Source organism: Equus asinus, chromosome 1 (assembly GCF_041296235.1).
Source record: "Equus asinus isolate D_3611 breed Donkey chromosome 1, EquAss-T2T_v2, whole genome shotgun sequence".
NCBI lineage: Eukaryota > Metazoa > Chordata > Mammalia > Perissodactyla > Equidae > Equus > Equus asinus.
The window spans coordinates 24,530,622-24,549,149 of record NC_091790.1 but is presented as its reverse complement, the minus strand read 5'-3'; the positions used below and the strand labels follow the sequence as shown (position 1 = coordinate 24,549,149).

At 49.0% G+C, this 18,528-nt stretch overlaps 2 protein-coding genes across 2 annotated transcripts; one reads left to right on the top strand and one right to left on the bottom strand.

Moving 5' to 3' along the window:
* GPR31 (G protein-coupled receptor 31) lies at positions 1-2,733 on the bottom strand. Its single transcript, XM_014858391.3, has one exon. It carries the CDS (start codon positions 2,710-2,712, stop codon positions 1,591-1,593), a length of 1,122 nt encoding a protein of 373 aa, XP_014713877.2. The 5' UTR covers positions 2,713-2,733; the 3' UTR covers positions 1-1,590.
* Positions 2,734-3,839: 1,106 nt separating this feature from the next.
* On the top strand, positions 3,840-17,671 carry TCP10L (t-complex 10 like). Its single transcript, XM_070511396.1, is given in 4 exon segments — positions 3,840-3,907; positions 11,094-11,223; positions 14,645-14,863; positions 17,377-17,671. Coding segments are annotated over 4 exon segments (582 nt in total). The 3' UTR covers positions 17,542-17,671.
* The last annotated feature ends 857 nt before the right edge of the window (positions 17,672-18,528 follow it).

Below are 18,528 nucleotides of genomic sequence, written 5' to 3'. Positions count from 1 at the left end.
AAAAAGAAAACAGGGGAGGCATAGGATGTGTTTGCATCAGAGAGTTTTATTCAGACTTTTCACATCCTCCTCTGGGCACGTTCCCCTTCTGAGTCCTTGGAAGTCTGTTCACTTAGGAGAAAGTAGCAAAGACTTTCTGATCAGATTCATGTTCCCCTGGGAGCTATTGGGCACATTCCTCTCCCTCTGTCAGGTGGGTTTTCACACTCGTCAGAAGCACAGTAGAAGGAAGACCCTCGCATTGCAAGTTTGGTTCTGATAAGGAGCCTACCTGGGAGGCACACAGTTCCAGGAGTGAGAGGGAGTTTTGCCATTTTCTCTTGTCTAATGCCGTTGCTTTTAACCTTAAATATTACAGAGATCATGCGTCTGCCTGGGAAAGCAGCTGTCTCTCCATGTGGACAACACAGGTGCAGCTCCAGGTAAGGCTGACAGGTGTGGAGCTGCAGGGACCCGTGTCATGACAAAGTAGACCTCAAGCATTTTGGTGACCCCCTTTTGGGACCATCCTTCCAGGTCTGAACAGAGAATGAAACATAAAGCTGTTAGGAAGGTGACTTTCAAACTCCTTTGTCACCAACATGAGCTACAAGGCTGGGGCATCACTGGGGAGGCATGAGATGAAAAGACGCAGCCTTTGCCGGCGTGTCCAGGAGCTGGGGTTGCAGGCGGTACCCACTTCTCTGTGGTGTCTCCCACCTGTGCAGAGAAGGCCGGTACCACCTCCCACCCCAGCCCCTGGTGCCCTTCTGCACCCGTTAGTCATGGTTTAGGGTTGGAAATCACCAGTTCACAGGCACTTCGGTATCTCACACCGGGAAGCATAAAGTACTGACTGTCTTTATAGTGGGGGAGGCAAAGTAAATTGTAAAGGCATTTAGGCATTCAAAGTGAAAAAGAAAAAACAACAGTTCTAGAGGCCATTTTGAGAAATTTAGTAAGAAAATGTTTCTTATAATAAACCAGGGAACTAACTGCGTTGTCTTTGCTGTGGAGTATCATCTATACAAATGCAGTGAGATTTTATAAAACTAAAAACCTTATGTGCTCAGGAGAGCCTAGCGTGGAAGACAACTTACATACCCTGAATCTCTTCGCAGAACCCCAAAGTCCTGACTTTCCCGTGTCGGTTGTCACCAGTCTGTGCAATAGGTGAGAAGAAAGCAGAGATTTTGGGTATTTACAATCTGAAGCACAGAAATGAAACCGACTTGCCGAGACCAGAGTGAGAATGAAACGAGCTCGCAGCCTCTCCTCCTCCGTTGCTCGTCCATCCAGGCCCTTTAACTCGAGAATGGGTGTGTAGTGGCTGCTGGAGTCTTCAATTTAGCCATTTCCTCCTCATCGTGTATAAAGGGAGGCCCAGCCTCCTAATTTTGATCTGCTGCTCTAGTTACGTAAAACAGCAGAAGAAAATCCTGGAAAAGAAAATATTTAGTGCCATTTGGGGCAGTTATGTCCAAGTCTGTTCCCCGATCTTTGTGGTGGAGTCTCAAGGTTTCCTCTTCTTCCAGAATCCTGCCTCATGGCCATTCTTACTTAGATCCTAGGGGTTTCTCATCCACACGGGGGTGAGGGAGCTCGCTGTCCTCACAAGTAGGAGTCTTTGAGGTCGCAGCCCGTGGCCTCTGCTTCCTGCCCTCGGCCTCTGAGTGTGTAGAAGACCTTGCGATAGGAGAGTCTGAAGGTGGGGTTCGAGAAGCAGTACACCACCGGGTTCAGCACGCTCTGCAGGTAGGTGAGGCTGCTGGTCACGTAGGACAAGTGCTCCAGGGCTCTCCGGACCCTGCAGCTGTCCGACCTCCGGAAGATGGTCAGCAAGATTCGGGCCACGAAGCTGGGCAGAAAGCACAGGGCAAACAGCACCACGACCACGGCCACCAGCGCCTGGGCCCTCTGCAGCTTGGGCTGCTTGTCGGGGTCTCGGAGCCTCTTCTGGAGAATCCTGATGATCCTGGCGTTGCAGAACAAGATGAAGCCAAAGGGAAGAATAATTTGGAGGAGGAAGAGCACTTTCTGCCAGATAACGCTGAAGGAGAAATCTCCTTGGGGCTCGAAAGTGGGGCACGCAGCCTCCGAGATGAACAAGCTCTGGTGGCTGAGGGCTGCCATCAGGAGCCAGACGAGGATGGAGATGCCCCAGGCTGCCCGCAGGGACAGAAGGTTGACCTTGAGCCTCGGGTGGACCACTCGGAGATAACGGTCTAAAGCCACGGCCGTGAGGAAGGCAACGCCCACCCCGCGGCTGAGGGCCCGCAGGAAGATGAGGGTTTGGCAGGCCGAGAGTCCAAGGCTCCAGGTCTTGTGTGTCAGGTAGGAGGCTGCATGGAAGGGCAGGCAGAGGGTCAGCAGGAGGTCGGCGATGACCAGGTTGAACAGGTAGACGGCGTAGGGCTTCCACACCTTCAGACGGAAGCAGAATGTCCACAGCGCGATGGCATTGCCCACGAGGCCCAGCCCGCACTCCAGCACGAGCAGCACAGCCACCGACCCCTCCACCGCCGCGCTGTGCATGGAGCAGTTGGCCAGGGGCATGACGCTGCGGGTCAGCGGCTGGAGACGACTCATGGGTGGCAGCCAACTGCAGAGACCCGGGACTTCGGGGTATGCTCGTTGCTCTTTCACACAAAAGGAAAGAAAAAAAATCTTCCCCGTGTCACAGAAGATGTAAGTTCTGCATTTTCTCAACAAGGAAATATGCAGCACCAGCATCAGAATAAAGTCAAAAGCAAAGCAAAACTTTTGGAGGAAAGAGGACCGGGTTGGGGGGAGGGGAAAGATCCCCTTGCAGTTCTGTTCTGCTCTGTTTTGCCCTAAAAAAGGGGAAATTGTGTTTCACTTCACATCATCTGGCGCTAAATTGGAGCAGTAACATCCTGAGAACGCCCGGGTGAGTGCGACTGTGCTTCCGCAGCTGTGGCTGAAGGAGCTGGAAAAGTTTAATTATGTGAAGACACTGTCGTCCTTATAAGATCAAAATAATGGTTGGAACAAAAAGATTGTTTTCCAGTTTGAATATGTTTCGTGGGGAAGCTTTTCTTTTCATAAGTAAAGGGCATTTATGGAGACCCTCTGCTTGTGGCTTGATTTCACACACTGGCAGTCAGATCTGGTTCCTACACTCACTGGGAAGAATATTTGCGGTCCTCTGTGTGTCCAGGGACAAAACAATGCCTGGCAAGTAATGAGGGTCAATAAATAAATATTGAATGAATCCAGTCATCTCTACCCTTTGCTGACCCTAGTTCACCTTGGTACTGACCCAGAGAGGACCCTAATTCACTTTTGTCCTGACCCATACAGGGCCCCGGTTCACCTTGGCCCTGACCCACGGTTGACCCTAATTCACATTGGTGTTGACCCACGGTTGACCCTAATTCTCTATGGTTCTGTTCAGTCTGGCTTGGGTTTTGATATTAAACAGACTTTAGTCCTAGTTCCAGTTTCTAACTTAGCAGCAGAGTGATTTTGGGAAGCAAATGCTCGTCGGCGCCCCCTGGCTTCTCCACCTGTGAGGCGAAGATGATCACACCGCCTGCGGGTCCTTGTGAGTATCTGAGACACAGGGGAAGCACTTGGCACCAGATCTGGGACACGGTGGGCACTCAACACTTTCACTGTCATTATAAACCTCTATCTGATGCTCAGACTTCTAACAAAACTCTTTTTGCTCTCCCAACATAGTCACACAATTTCGCACCAAACATCAGTTCTGTGTCGCTTTGGTGCCGTCATTTCTCAGATCTAACTTGAAAGCTTTAAAAAGGTCTCGACAGGAATCGTTACTAAAGTTTGCTGCATGTTTATCACGTGTCATTGTTGCAAAGAACTGTGCAACAATGAGGCGAAGTAGCTACAAGCTTAAACTCTATTTTATGCATGAAGAAGTGGAGCACAGCGAGGTTGGGTAATATGCTCAAGGTCACAGGCCAGTGAGGGGCGGGAGTGGATCGTCCAGCCCAGATTCCCACCAGAGCCCGGCTTGACCACGCTGCTGTACCATTTCCTGATCGGAACAGCTTCACTCCTGAGTTCATAAAAAGTCTGTATTTCTAGAAGCCCCACCGGGCTACCGCCTTGTGAGATATTTCAGGTAATTGCACTCGTATTCCTTCCTGCTTTAATTATAGCAGGATTGTCCTTTCCAGCTGGACCGCCAGCCCGTGTATCACCCCATCTCTGCATCGTGCAGGCTCACCTGCCTCTTTGCTCCCCGAGAAGATGCATTTGGTGAGTCCTCTGAGCATCTGGAATTGTAGAAATGTCCCGACTGTTGCCCGCACAGCGACACCTTCTGTGAACGAGGATTCGCCAACCACATGTTCATTATAAACGGTTCCTCGGGAGCACGCGAGGATGGAATACAACATGGGTTCCAGGGGAGGGTTGGCTGGAGACTGTGTATCTCATCTCTAACACGCACAATGACACCCAGAAAAGCTGCTAACTCACCCAACTCTTCAGGGATGGAAGTTGCATAAACGCAGGAAAGAAATGGATTAAGTCTCTTTCTCTCAGCTCATTGGAAACTCTGACGGACCTTGAAAGCTACCTCTTAATTGCAGATTTCAGTTTATACCAAAAACTTTCTAAGATATAGGTATTCTAGTTCAACAAGTGACACAGACATTAATAATTACACATTTTCCTTTTTAAATATAGGAAACCAAAGTTATGAGATTTTTTAAAATTCGGCTTCTTTTTCTTAGCACGTTGACTTATCTTCCTTACTGCTAAAAGAATGAATTGTTCCTTCCTTCCTGTCTTTTAAAGTCATACTATTTGAGCTTCTCCCTCAGGGATCTTGTCTTCTTAAATCTTATTGTCCCCAGAATCTCATTTTCCATCACCAGTCCTGTTTATTCAATGCTCTTCCTATTTGGGCTACTTCTCTGTTCTCGCTTCCATTTGTGTGGTGCGTATTTCTTTTACACTCCTGTTCCTGAATTTAAGTGAAAACGGACTTTTTGCTTTAAACCCACATACAAATGTAATTCTATGCATTTTTCCTTTCCAGTTTTCCTTTTATGTCTGAAAATAGCCAGAAGGAAGACTTTGTAAAGACTGAATAAATACTCTGACTTAGACTTTCCTGTCACTTGCTGTGACGTCAGACAACTGTGAAGTTGGGAGGAACAGGATGGTCCCCATAAAGCCGCCCCCTCTCTGACACCAACTGTAGGTGTGGGGGTCCCCGAGACCCCCCTCAGTCTGGATGATTCTCTGAAGGACTCACAGAGCTCATTGGACGTTGTTATATTCATGGTTGTGTCATATTACAGGGAAGGACGTGGATTAGAATCAGCCGAGGGGAGGGACATGGGACAGAGTTCTGGAGAGTAATCAGCATGGAGCTTCCGTTGTCCTCCTCTGTGGAGTCAGGAAGCATTAATCTCCCCGGACAGATGTGTGACAACACGCACCGGGCATGTCAACCAGGGGAGCCCCCTGGAGCCTTGGTGACCAGAGTCTTTATCACATTATTTATTTATCACATTACATTATTACTACTTGCCTGCCCAAGGCCCCCAGGCAAAGACACCCCTATCAAGCGTAACATTCCATGGCCACTGGGCTTGGAGATCAGCAGCTAAGGGCAAAGGTCAGCCCTCTTTTTGGTCAAAGTTAAATTCTTTATCACATATTTATTTAATCAAAAAAATTCAGGGAGCTGGCTTGGTGGCATAGTGGTTAAGTTCGTGTGCTCCACTTTGGTGGCTGCCTGGGGTCCACAGGTTTGGATCCCAGGTGCTGACCTAGCACTGCTCATCACGCCATGCTGTGGTGGCGTCCCACATAAAATAGAGGAAGGTTGGCACCGATGTTAGCTCAGCGACAATCTTCCTCACCAAAAGAAAAAAAAAATCAGGACATATTAAATTTTACTCATTTTGTGATGAGATTACAAATGCTCATAATTCTATATTATACTTCCTAACTTTAAGAGACTTCTATTCCAGTGGGCAAGAGCAATGAATAAACACACTTGTAAAGAATAACATGATACAAGTAAAGAAAAGATGCAATTGAAGTGGAGGTGGGTAGGAGCGGGGTCAGGAGGGAAGGAGGAGAAAATTACAGTCTGCTTGAGTGCCGGGGTGAGGCCCGGGGCAGGAAAGTACAGCTGGGTGAATACAACCACAGACTTGCGTGTGCCCAGCTGTGCAACGTTTATAGCATTTTGGGAAGGTTAGTGATTTTTCTCAACCTCGGTTAGCGAGTTTTTGTAGCCTCTCAAAAGTTCACTACATCTCATGTTCTTTTCCTTCTCTCATATTTAGGTGATTGCCCCCCTCTGTGACCCTGCCCTCCCTCTCTCTAAGGAATAACTCATTCACCTGAGCTTGGCACTACTTCCAAGTCCATGGTGAGGTCACACTTCACTGCTTTTGTCCTATTTCCACCTCCAGTCCTGGGGGAGGGGGGGGTGTGATGCTGGAGAAAGGAGCTATGGTCATTTCCAAAAACAGTGGAATTGTTTCAGAAAAAGAAGCTGAAAGTACCATCTCAGAGGTTAGAACTCCCATGGATGCGGCAGAGTTCAGAGCCCATATCGGCGTGTACGGTTTGGTGGAAAAGAATTTTTCGGGGGCCGGCCCTATGGTCCAGTGGTTGAGTTCACACTCCGCTTCAGTGGCCCAGGGTTTTGTGGGTTCGGATCCTGGGCGTGGACCTAGCACTGCTCATCAGGCCCTGCTGAGGCGGCGTCCCACATGCCACAACCAGAAGCATCTGCAACTAGACTATACGACTATGTACTGGGGGCGCTTTGGGGAGAAGAAAATAAAAAAGAGGAAGATTGGCAACAGATGTCAACTCAGGGCCAATCTTTAAATAAAAAAAATAAAAGGAATTTTCACAACCTCAGAACATTCCCATAATGTGAATATCATCAAAGGACTGAATTACTAATGCAATCAGTGTTTCATGCATAAGAGATCACTTTGAACATAATTCATTGTTATAGAAAAATTGTAATCCTACAAAAATAAGACTTTAATGAAAGGGGAATAATTGTCCTCAGGCTCCAACACTGAGTCAAAACATGGATTGTGCAGATGCACTTCCTGGTAAAAAAGCTTTTTTTTTTCCCCCTTCATTTTTTCAGTACGGGTTAAAATGAAGCACGGAGTTTCAAACTCAGAATGATGGAAAACCCCTGAATAGATTTTCCCGAGTGGACACGCAAGAGGAAGAGGGGGGCAGAAGTAAAACTGAAAGCACAGAATCCGTAAATAAGACCAGGTTTCACAAGGTGGTCTTTTCAGTTTTGTTGCTAATGGAGAAATCGATTTAACACATCAGAAATGGTGTTCCTTACATTTGTTTGTGTGTGAAACCGGTGATTGTTAAATACGTTGTCATTCGTTTGGGTGCTCATTCCGTAAACTGCTGGGGTACCTGATGCATGTCCAGTCCCGCTCTGGCCCTGGCGGTACAGTGGCATCGAGGCAAAGTCTGTGTCCCTGGATCAGCGTCCAGCAGGGAAAATGGACAGTCAGCGAGTGGACCATCAGGCGGGAGTGAGTGTTGCGAATCAGAGAGAGTGGACAACATGGTGACAGCAGTGCTATTTTGAAAGGTTGGCCTTCAAAGGCCTTTCTGAGAAGGGACACTTTTTTTTTTTTTGGTGAAGAAGATTGGCCCTGAGCTAACATCTGTTTCCAAAATTCCTCTTCTCCCCACCCCCAAAGCCCCAATGCATATTTGTATATCATAGTGGTAAGTCATTCTAATTTTTCTATGTGGGACGCCAGCACAGCATGGCTTGATGAGCAGTGTATAGGTCCACACCCCAGATCCAAACCAGCAAACCCTGAGCTTCTAAAGCGGAGCACAGGAACTTAACCACTCGGCCTCAGGGCCGGCCCCAGAAGGGACATTTTAAGGGAATCCTTGAAGGCACATGAGGGAAGGAGTCAGTGGCTGTGTGGGGGACAGGAAAGACACGCAGGATTTCTCCTAGAATTGAACAAGTTTTTGGAACTTTCTTTTGGAAGAATGAGTAAAAGCATCCAAGAGCATTTTTAAAATTAGATACTAAAATGTATTCTTAGGTTATGGGAATTAATCTCATCTTGATGCAGAAATAGAAAGATCAACGGCAGAGAACAAAAAATGAAGAAATAAAGTCAAATCGGTGAGTAAATAGGATGAACTTGCCTGCAAATACTCTGTGCTTTTATTCTAAAAAACTCACTCTCCGTATTGTTTTCTGTAATGTGAAATTACAGATGCCTTTCTATGGTGGCCAGCGCAAGAAAGCAGAATCTGTCAATAGGAGATGGTGCTCTTGGCTAGGCAGCCCTGGGCGCCGGGTGTGGCCGGCAAAGTGCCGTCCACCGCGTGTCTCTTTAGCAGATTTTGGCAGAGATCCACACGCCGTTAGCAAAATTCTCTGCTTTATATTAAATGAAACGTCCTTGAACCTGTGCTCCGGTCAGGGAAGACCTTACACCAGAGGATACTCCCCCCCAAATGATCTTCACACTGAAGACGGGGGTGAAGAAAACCAGCACTGGAGGCTTCTGCCCCGGTTCCCACCTCCTCCTCGTCAGTTACCCCCTTGTTCTATTCTCACAACACCTCTGACATCCCTGGGGCACCCTCTGGGGCAGTGGAGACCTGCAGAGCCGCTGGCCTGCGGTCGCCCCGGGCACAAGGAGCAGTGGGGTGGGAGTGACAGACTGCCATCTCCTCATCAAGGTCAGGAGCCCTATCCTCATAAATAACACCTACGTCGTCTGTGCAAGGGATGGACGCGGAGGACGTCTGGGCGGACAGAGCACGGCGGGCTCTGTGGCCGTCCTCCAGCGCAGCCTGCTTCCTGGCCTTGCCAGCAGGCGCCAAGCTGCAGCGGCATCTGGACCACTGAGGGAGGGCTCCTCCTCTATGCTGCTTTATGTGGCTCGCGCTCTCCTGCAGGGGATGCTGCACCCAGGCCGGGCATCCTGCTGATCACAAGGCTGTAGGACAGACAGTGTGACTATCCAACAGCACAACCCAGAGCACCAGGCACATGGATTCACCCACCTAACTGGTCCAGGGAGGATGTGACCTTGGAACCATGGAACTAGGGTGGTCATGAGACATTGGGGGAGCTGCTGTGTCAGACCCTGATGCAGCTGGACCCCTGTCCCACAGCACAGCTGTGACCAGGGTCCCTGGGACCACTCATACACTGAGTAGAATGCATGCATGTCCAAAGGCTTCCATCTGCTGGCTTTCTAAATATTTGGTTATTACCTATACAGGACTGTCGATGAGAAATGATGGGTAACGTTTAACACCAGGCATTGTCTCTCCCACTAGTTTCTCATCTTTATTATCACAAAAATCGTGTGGACAATTTAGACGGGGAGGCATTTTGTGCAATGATGAAATTTTGAACCATTTCTCCCGTGTAAACTTGCATATCTTATTTTCTCCTCACGAACATCTCTCGTAGCAAATCATTTGTCTTGACGTCAAAAGACAGTTTATATTTCTTCAAGAATACGTGCTAAGAGAAACGAATTCTTACTATATATTGCATGTTAAACATTTGATATTAAACACAGTTTTGGGGGGTCACTTGGGAGGGGGAATTTTGCCACCCCCAGTTTCCTGTGTTGGTAGATATATCCCATTGACTAGAAAATCACATATTTGTGACTCAGTCACGTATTTGTAAATATTTAATTATAGCTGAAGCTTAGGAAATCAGAAAGCTTGATGGCGGGTTGGGAGGTATGAGAAGGGTACGCTTCTTTAAGACAGGGAGTCAGTTTAGAATCTGCACTGTTTTCTGAGATGGGGAAGGAGGGGGGAGACAGGAGCAGCCGTGGGAGGTCACGGCCAAGAGGAACTGGATCCTGCCCCCAGGGACCGCCATGGACTAGGCGAGGTGACCACGTCTGGTTGGGGTGGCTGAAAGGACTTGTCTCCCCTAGACTGAGGGGTTTAAGAGTTTGGGGCCTGAGACTCCGGGATATTTATATTTTTTAAGAGAAATAGGGTTACAAGAATGATACACTCAAGCCAGCTTCTGAAGGGGACTTTAGTAAAACCCAGCTGGGAAAGGAATGACAGGATGACTAGGTGCCTCGCTGTCTTTGCTGTGGGTCTACTGGATTCTCTTTCCTCAGGAAACGAGCACTTTCCCCCAGCTTACTCTTCTACGGCTGTGGTTAAATTGTTCGTTCCCAAGTTCATCTGCAGTTTGGAGTTTTTCTGTGAATACATTTCTGTTGACTCACGGGCGGTGATGGGGACAATCTGAGTCGTCTGTAAACCCTCCCAGGGGAAGTCAGGGGTCTGATTCTGAGTCAGCCGCTGGTCCTCTTCCTGGTAGAGGCTTCCTTGACTAGAAATGAAGGAAAGTCAGCTGAGACGGGCTTTCCGGGAGGAGACCTCACCATCCCAGGGAGCCTTTGGTTTTCTGGTTTTGCTTTTGCTTTTGTTTTGTGCGGCTTTGCGTCACGGGCAGCAACGCCGGCCTCTGAAGGATGCTCTCCTGGCCGTGTCCTCGAGCACAGAGCGACGCTGTGCACTGACACACACCTCCTTTTGCTCAAGGCCGTAGCTTGAAGGCAGGACGACCGTCCTCTCTGGTTGTTTTCGGAGGGGTCTGGGGCACGGTGACAGCCCCTCCCCGCGTCTCTAGGAGCCAGGCCCTCACGACGGCCTCCCAAGTCGGTCCAAACCTCGCCGCCCGCTGGGGGCGTTAGAAAAGCCATCGAGGCAACGTGGTAGATGGGTCTGTTTCGATTTGTGAGGTGCGGTGACTGCTCAGCTCGCGTTTGGTCCCCTCAACCTCCCGTTGAGACATTCTTGATGACATGGAGAGAGCACTGACGGCCAGTCCATTTCGAGTTTGGCTGATTTTCTATGAATTAAAGTGTTTTTTATCCATCACTATCCATCACCTGTGGCCTGTTCGGGCCCCTCCGTTGTGTGGTTCCCAGACACTGAGATGACCTTTTCCTTGGGTTAGTTTATTAGGGAGAACGGGCTGTGATGAAGAGTGGTCACTCCATCCGACAGTGGAAGGGGAGCTCTGTGTCCCACCCGCCGCCTCACCCCGGCTCCTGACTGCCTCCTCCTTCCCCCAGGATGCTGAGCGCTCCTCTGGAGGCTGAGGAGCCAGCAGAGACCGGCGGCCCAGAGGATGGGAGGGCCGGGACCACCCCCCAGAAGGTGGCCGGACTCTCCAGGGAGGACAGCCAGGCCCAGGAGATGCTGGTGAGCCGGGTGACACTGGGCCCTGGGATGCCGGGCGCCACGGGGCTTGTGTTTGTGCTGACTTAGTCTCACCAGCTTTTATCCGGACCCTACCCCCGAGACCCGGCATGCGGGGTCCCTGTGCTTCTCATCTTGTGAGCCGTTTCGGTAATGCTTTCACGGACATCGACATTTGCCTCCTTTGAGGAGGGGCTTGGGATGCCTTCCGTTCTGCCACTTTGTGCCTTGATGGAGCAGAGGAAGGATGCGGAGTTAAACTGGGGTATTTCAGCTTAACCTCCTCAACCCAAGAGGGGGCACAAGACTGTAGAAACTCGCTTCAAAAACTCACAAAGCTTACATCACTTAAGTTGTCCGCCCAGCCCCGAGCTCCAGCAGCTTCCTCGCCTGACTCCTTGGTGAGTCTCCCCACCCTCTGTCCCCAGGAAGGCCCTGGACGTCCCCCATCCATTGTGCCCTCTGTCCAGCCACCGTGGTCACACAGCACAGGACTGTACCTTCTCTCAATCCCGTTTATCCTTGCAACACAGGGTCAAAGGAAGGACCCCCCTGGAAAAGCTGGTGTGTCGGCTTTAAAATGCCGTGGCCTCTGCTAATTTCTAAACAGTTGATAAACTATCTTTTTCAATACAACACAGGTGTTTTGCTTGTGTCTCTGGGAATTCAGAGCTATGAGCCACGGAACATTGATGATAACTATTTCCTGAGTGCCAGGCTCTGTTGTAAGCGAGTTCCATGCTCTATCGTCTTGGAGACTCACAACAAACCTGTGACAAGTGTCAGGATCACACGTCACCGAGGAAGAGATGGGGCGCCTCACACCTGGCTTAAGGGCCCAGAGCCAGCACAGGGGGGACGCAGCCCCAAACCTATGTCCAGAGCCCCCACCTCAGGGTCGAGCTCAGAGTCTGGGAGGGGAGACAGGCAAGTGGACAAGTCGATGGAAACCCAGCAGAACCCTGGCCTGGCCCTCAGCAAAGCGGAGGTGGCACTCCCTCCGGGACCTTTAGAACACCATGTTTCGAGGGCACAGAAGATACAGTTATCTATTTGGGTGGAAATGCTGTGGCTTAGAGGGTTGGGTGATATTTCCAACTTCTCTTCAAAGAGGGTCCAGGTTCCAGCATTGTGGGGACCAGGCTAAAGCTTTTCCACTCTACCACTCCATGACTCCCAGGAAAGGGCAGGTGGTGGGGGACATTGTGACAACAGTGACAGAATCTCCTCACAACCAGAGTCGGAAAAGGGGTCCTAGTGAATCGTGCTGACAGTTAAGCAATTAACCCCTTCCATCAAATGACTCAGTGCTGGGCCAGGAAGGAGGCACAAGGTATGCTGATCCACCCCAAGCCTGGTGCTCAGACTGTCCCCCAACTCTGGTGGATGTCCGGCACCTCCTGGGGCTTCTGAGCCTGAGATTTCTCCTCTCTCTGTTCTCTTGATCTTTGGCTACATTCTTGTTTTCTCCCATCCTTTCCCCAATGTTAGCTTCTGTCTGTCTTGCCAAGTTTGCTAAAACGGGGAGAATTCAAACAGTTGACAGTCCTCGTGGAGGGTCTGCGGTGTGCCAGACACTGTGTGGGGTTCTCGAGACACATCAGCGGACAGCATGTCAGTCCCCGATCCTGAGGACTTGCCCTGTAGTTACTGAAGGAAGGCGGAAAGAAAGTGCCCAACGGACATAATAAACGAGTGACTGACCGACAGCAATGGAAGGTGAAAGATGCTTTGAAAAAAAAATTGAGAAGAAACACCAGCCCCGGATCTGAACTTTCTGAGTGCAAAGTTAGGGTCCCCAGCTTACGGACCCTGCCACCTCGCATTGGTGACCTGCCCCCGGGAGCCTCAGCTTGGCGATTTCTCAGCTGGAGATCATAGTGGCGCTCATGCAAAGGCTTGTTTCAGAATTACACGCGCTGACATTTGAAAAGCAGGTGCCCAGCGTTTAGGCAAATGCTAAGCAAATACTCAGTAAATGGTATTTTTGTAACGAAAGGGGGTGATCTGGACGTCGTCGTGAATTTTCACGCTGTTCCTGCATCCTACCCGGGGAAAATCAGAATGAAACTCTAGTCCCCAAAGCGAGGCTGCCCCATCTCTTCATCGGCAATGTGGGGTCATGACACCGCTCCCAGGCAGGCTGTGCGGATCTGAGACAATGGGCCATGGAACTCGAGAATCACTGTTTCCAGGTCCAGCATCTGGTCACAAGGGTGGGCGAGTGGCCAGCACACTGGGAGTCCCACACACACGACCCAGTCGTGGAGCTTAATTCCCACCTGGCTTCTAAGTGGAGACACTCATCTCGTCCCTCCCTGGGATCTCTGCTTCTCCCTCTCGCCTTTACTGGAAACATGTCGGGTGCAGATTCCACACAGGGGAACGTGACCAGGGGTTCGACCAACAGAGATCCTTCCAAGATCCCCTGTTCCCCCCCAGCCTTGCCCTCTGCCCCAAAGCCCCACAGCACCAGTCTTCACAAAGCTAGTCATTTTAGGATAATTCCCGCGGGGGAAGAATAGTAATTTAATTTAAAATTAAGATGCGATTGCTTTTTTCCACTGTTTCTAGAATAAACCACGAGAATAATGTAATCACTAATTTCTTCCCAAATTGTATTTTCTCTTTTACTAGTTCATTTGCAATGTGATGCTAATGACTTTTCAGAGACAATCTCTATAAAAGGAAAATACTCTCCTCGAGTTCTAGAGTTTCATATCTTATTTTCTTTATTGTAGAGTTCTCTACCAAATTGTTTCTAATGTAGGCAGGTTAAAATCTCCTTTCTGAAACAACGACTTTGAACATTTCCTTTATTATGCCCGATGACTCATGTTTCTTTTATTTTGAAGTCTGTTTTGTATATTAACATGAAAAGCTGTGTGACATTATGAGGGACATCACTGCATGAAGTAGGTACAAAAATAACAACTAACACTTCCTCAGCGTTTTCCACTCTCTGTCCTGGGAGTTCTATATTCAGCACAGGTTTCAATTCTCAAAATAAAAATCTGAGGTCATTTTGTGTCACCAGTTTGGACAAGAGGCAACTGAGGCCCAGAGAGGTTAGGTGGCTTACCTGAGGTCACACAGCAAGGAAGTGGTGAAGCCAGGATTACAGTTTAGGTCTGAATCATTTCAAAACTCATGCTCTTAACTCCCGTCTATACTGACCCCTAAGGATAAGAGGAAGAAGAAAAACATGAAAGAAGTCTCAGCCTCTTTTTGCCACAGTGATATTTTAACAAAGAACAATGATTCGCTAACCCTCTTTATCCGGTTATGTCATGTGGCATCCTTCATGATGGACACTACTCAACAAAAACGGATGTGGGTCTTATAGTTGCATTTAGCTCATCAGATGTCGGGGCACCAGCCGTGACGTGTGAGGGGCTGTCTGGTGTCCTCTTTCTCACCGCAGCGACTGCAGCAGCAGATCTCCGAGCTCCGGGAGGTGGTCAGGAGGCAGGAGGCTTGGTGGGCTGCAGCTCACCGCTGACTCCAGAACCAGATAGATGCTCTGCTGACACAGAACCTGGAGCTGCTGTGGGATGGACCGAGAGCCTCAGAGCTGCAGCGACTGGAGGCCAAAAAGACTCACACAGCCTTCCTCCCCCCGAGAAGGAAATCCGACACGCTGGTACCAAAAGGCTCCTTTTGTTTTACTTAGAAGTAGCATCATTAACAAAGGTGTATGCTTCATCACTGGGACGTGTGGTGTCTCTCCCCATCCAGGAGGTGAAAGGGCTTTCTTTAAATCAGTTCCATTTCTCACAAATCATGGGTGATCAATCAAAGGTGTCAGGGAGGAAGACATTTCCTCTACCCTCTCTTGGTTCATCTGGCCGGAGAATGAATTAAATTCACATGAGACAGAATAGCAGGAGAAAATTAAACAAAGCTTTATCTAAAATCTGAGGACCATGGCCCGGGGCTTTTCTTCCTGAAGGAAGAAAGGGCACAGAAGAAGTGGGGTGCACAGAGTGGTTATATACCCCCAAACAGGATGTTTCACATAGGATTGAAATGTCCCTTTTACAATAGTGGCAAGACTGCTCTGTCGACACAGTGGTTGACGGAAACAGCAGGTAGGTCTGCTGTCTCAGTGAACACAGCAGGGTGGCAGGTCTGTTGTCTCGAGCTGGGTGGTCAAAGGTGAGCGCAGCAATCAGTTCCTAGCGTAAAGAAAGATGCTTATCCCTAAGGAAATGCCAATGGGGCGGGGGGGAAGTTGCACCTTTATCTTAAGGCCATTTGTTCTTGCCATAGTAAATGTTTAAAGCAGATATACAATGCATGCTCAATGGCCACAGTCAGGCCCTTTTGGAAAAAAGCAATGTCAGGCCAAACCAGACTTATACCAAATGGCCTCCTCATGTACTCCAATATATCCTATTGCTTGTCAGTGTATACATGGGAGAGGCTCAGGCAAGCTGAGCAACTCACCAAAATGGCTGAAACCACCACATTAAATACCATATCCAGCTAAAGACAAAGGAGGATGTTGGGGGTGGAGGGGGAGTCAGTTACAGGAGGTTACCAGACAAGCACAGTAAACGAATGCAGATTTAAGTCCTTGCCTTCCCCAGTGATTAAGAGTTTCTGGAGACAAGGTCCTCTCCCCTTCTTCCTGGTACAGAGAGGGAGACATCTTTACAGGTGGAGATTTCCTTTACAGTGTGAATGTCTCTTACAAAGGCTAAGTAAATTCTACTTTTCAGTTGCTTTCCTGTCTGCAAAGCAACCAGCCTCAAATAATCATCACGCCAAAGAGACATATCTTGGGGTGGCCAATTCCAGGCCCCCACAAAGGCATCAGGGCTCCCACTGTCGCTCCAGCACGTGATAACAGCAGCGGCAAACACTGACCAGGGTTTACACGGACTGGGCCTGTGCTGCGGACCCCTGTTTACTCCCGACCATGACCCCGGGAGATAGATTCTATTACTAACTCCTGTCAAGGTCGTGCGGCCAGTGAACTGCAGGGCCTGGATCTGGACCCAGAACCTGCTCACAGGACCTCAGCTGCTCTGTTCATGCAGTGTGACAGCTTTATAGAAATGGAATGCAGACCACGCTGCTTCATCTCAAAGGAAGAGTCAGCATTCTTAGACGGACGTAGTCAGTCCCTTTAAACACGGGCCCGCTTTTACCTAACATCCGTCTTCATGTCTGGGTCGTGGGACTAAGGAAATGTGCAGAAGAGGTTGTGACTGTGGCCAGAGCTTGATCGCTTTGTCTGTGTTATGTCTGTGTTCTGTTTCCTGCATACGTGTCTAAGCAACTGGAATCATTAAAGTTGTGTGCACAGATGTCGACAAGAAACCCTGTAAACACACTCAAAATCTGAGTGGGGGTATTTTCTAGCGGGCTAAGGAAAGCCCTAACATTTCTTATCCGCACTTGTTGTGCGAACTTTTATGTCTACAGTTCAAAGAGTTAGGGCATTTCTGACATGGCACAGTGACTGACACACACACACATACACACCCCCCCTCTCATTTTGAGCTCGTGCGCTTGGTGAATTTCCAAACCTTGCAGACTCTGTGCACAGTGCTGGTCACAGAGTCGTAGGGCTATTCACAAGGACAGCATCTGCTCTCAGAAGGACACCTCGACTTGAAGAAAACAGGGCGGATATGTGAATTCCACATACATATAAACAGTATAGGTATGTCTGCGTGGAAAAGAACTGAAAATACCACATTCCACCCCAAGGGCCTGCTGTTTCCAGAGTTTGCTTTTGAGCTGGGAACCTTGAGATTTTGCATTTAAATCTTTGAGGAAATGTGAGGGACAGCCCTAGAAACAGGGTCAGTTGTCTTTCTTCTTCAATACTTTCTCTGTTGGAGACACGCAATCCACAGAAGTAAATTGGGATGTTGTTTGTTTTGTTTCCTTTGGGAATCTGGGCTGTCTTGAAACAGCGGACGACAGTGAGAGACACAAGGCACACAGTGGCCCCGTGCTCGTGGTGTGTTGTGTTCTGTGAGAATCTGCAACACACTGAGGGGCAGAAACTAGCCCACGCCCCTCATCACTTCCCTATCTTCTCCCCAGGGCATTGCAATTATTGTCGAATGCATTAAAATTTGAATTTATCCTACAGTTGCTATTCCTCCTGAAATTCATTTGTGATAAATTGCCTTTCAGGTATCAGAATCTAATTTTGGAAAAACTCCACCTCCGACCGCTGATGAGGAAATAGCACCCAAACACGCGGGCCGCCAAAGTCACAGTGCTACTTTCGTAGGACAAAGGCCGTCGTCTCAAAACGTAACTCCCTCCCGGGTGACCCTCAGTGTTTATAACCTGTGAAAGGAAGCAGAGGTCTGGTATCCAGACCTGTGTATCCAGCCTCCCTGCAGGAGCAGCTCTTGTAACGGCCGGTTTCCCATCCGGGTCTCCTTGAGCGCTCACAGCAGCGAGCCTAGCCCGGGGCTGACCACAGGCGGGAGGGCTGGCCACTTTACTTCTCTTAATGCAGCCTGAGGCCGGGGTTTTAAGTAGCCACGTGTTTTAACGTTGTTTGGCTCATGCGTCGCGCGTCTTTAAAGCCATGTATTTCCCGGGTCGCCGCTGTGGCTCGCACCTGCTGCTTCAGCACAGGCTCTCTCCATGCGGAGCGTATGCTGTTCATTTCGGGACCTCGGTGCAGGATGCTGTTCGCTCTCTATCGCATTTTCCTGGTGAAACTTCCCTCCTCTTTAGAATATTTTGCCACCCAGCGTATTTGCTACCATCCCAGATTTGGGTCATCCTCACACTTGGGAGCCTGTCTGTGTCCCCATCTAGCAGTGGATAATGGGGTTGACCTGTGCTGAGAAGACCCCCAAACTCCTGAAGATCATCGAATGTCCTGGCATTGTTTCCCAATGCAACTGTTCAGCGGGAAATATTTTATTCCTTGTGGGAGGGTCTGGAATTGCCTCATCCAGGCATTTATTAAAAGTGGGAGAAGTATCTTTTTTGGAACGTTTGAGTAGAGACCATCTGAGTCCCAGGATGAGCTGCGCAGACTGTCTGCTGTCTGGTTTCCTCTGAGATGCAGGCTTCCCGTATTGCACTGAATTAATTAGACACAGGAAGTATAATTGCTTAATAAAGGTATGTATGAGTGAACGAATAATTGGCTTATCCATACCTCAAAACAGTCAACTTTTGAATAATGCAAAGGGTAGAAGAAAATTCCTGCTATACATTTTTAAATTCGATTTTGAGCAATTTATTCTGTTGTGATGGCAAACCTTTTCTACAGGGTCAATCACAACTTCCCTGAATTCCACAAAAACATGGGCTGCAAAA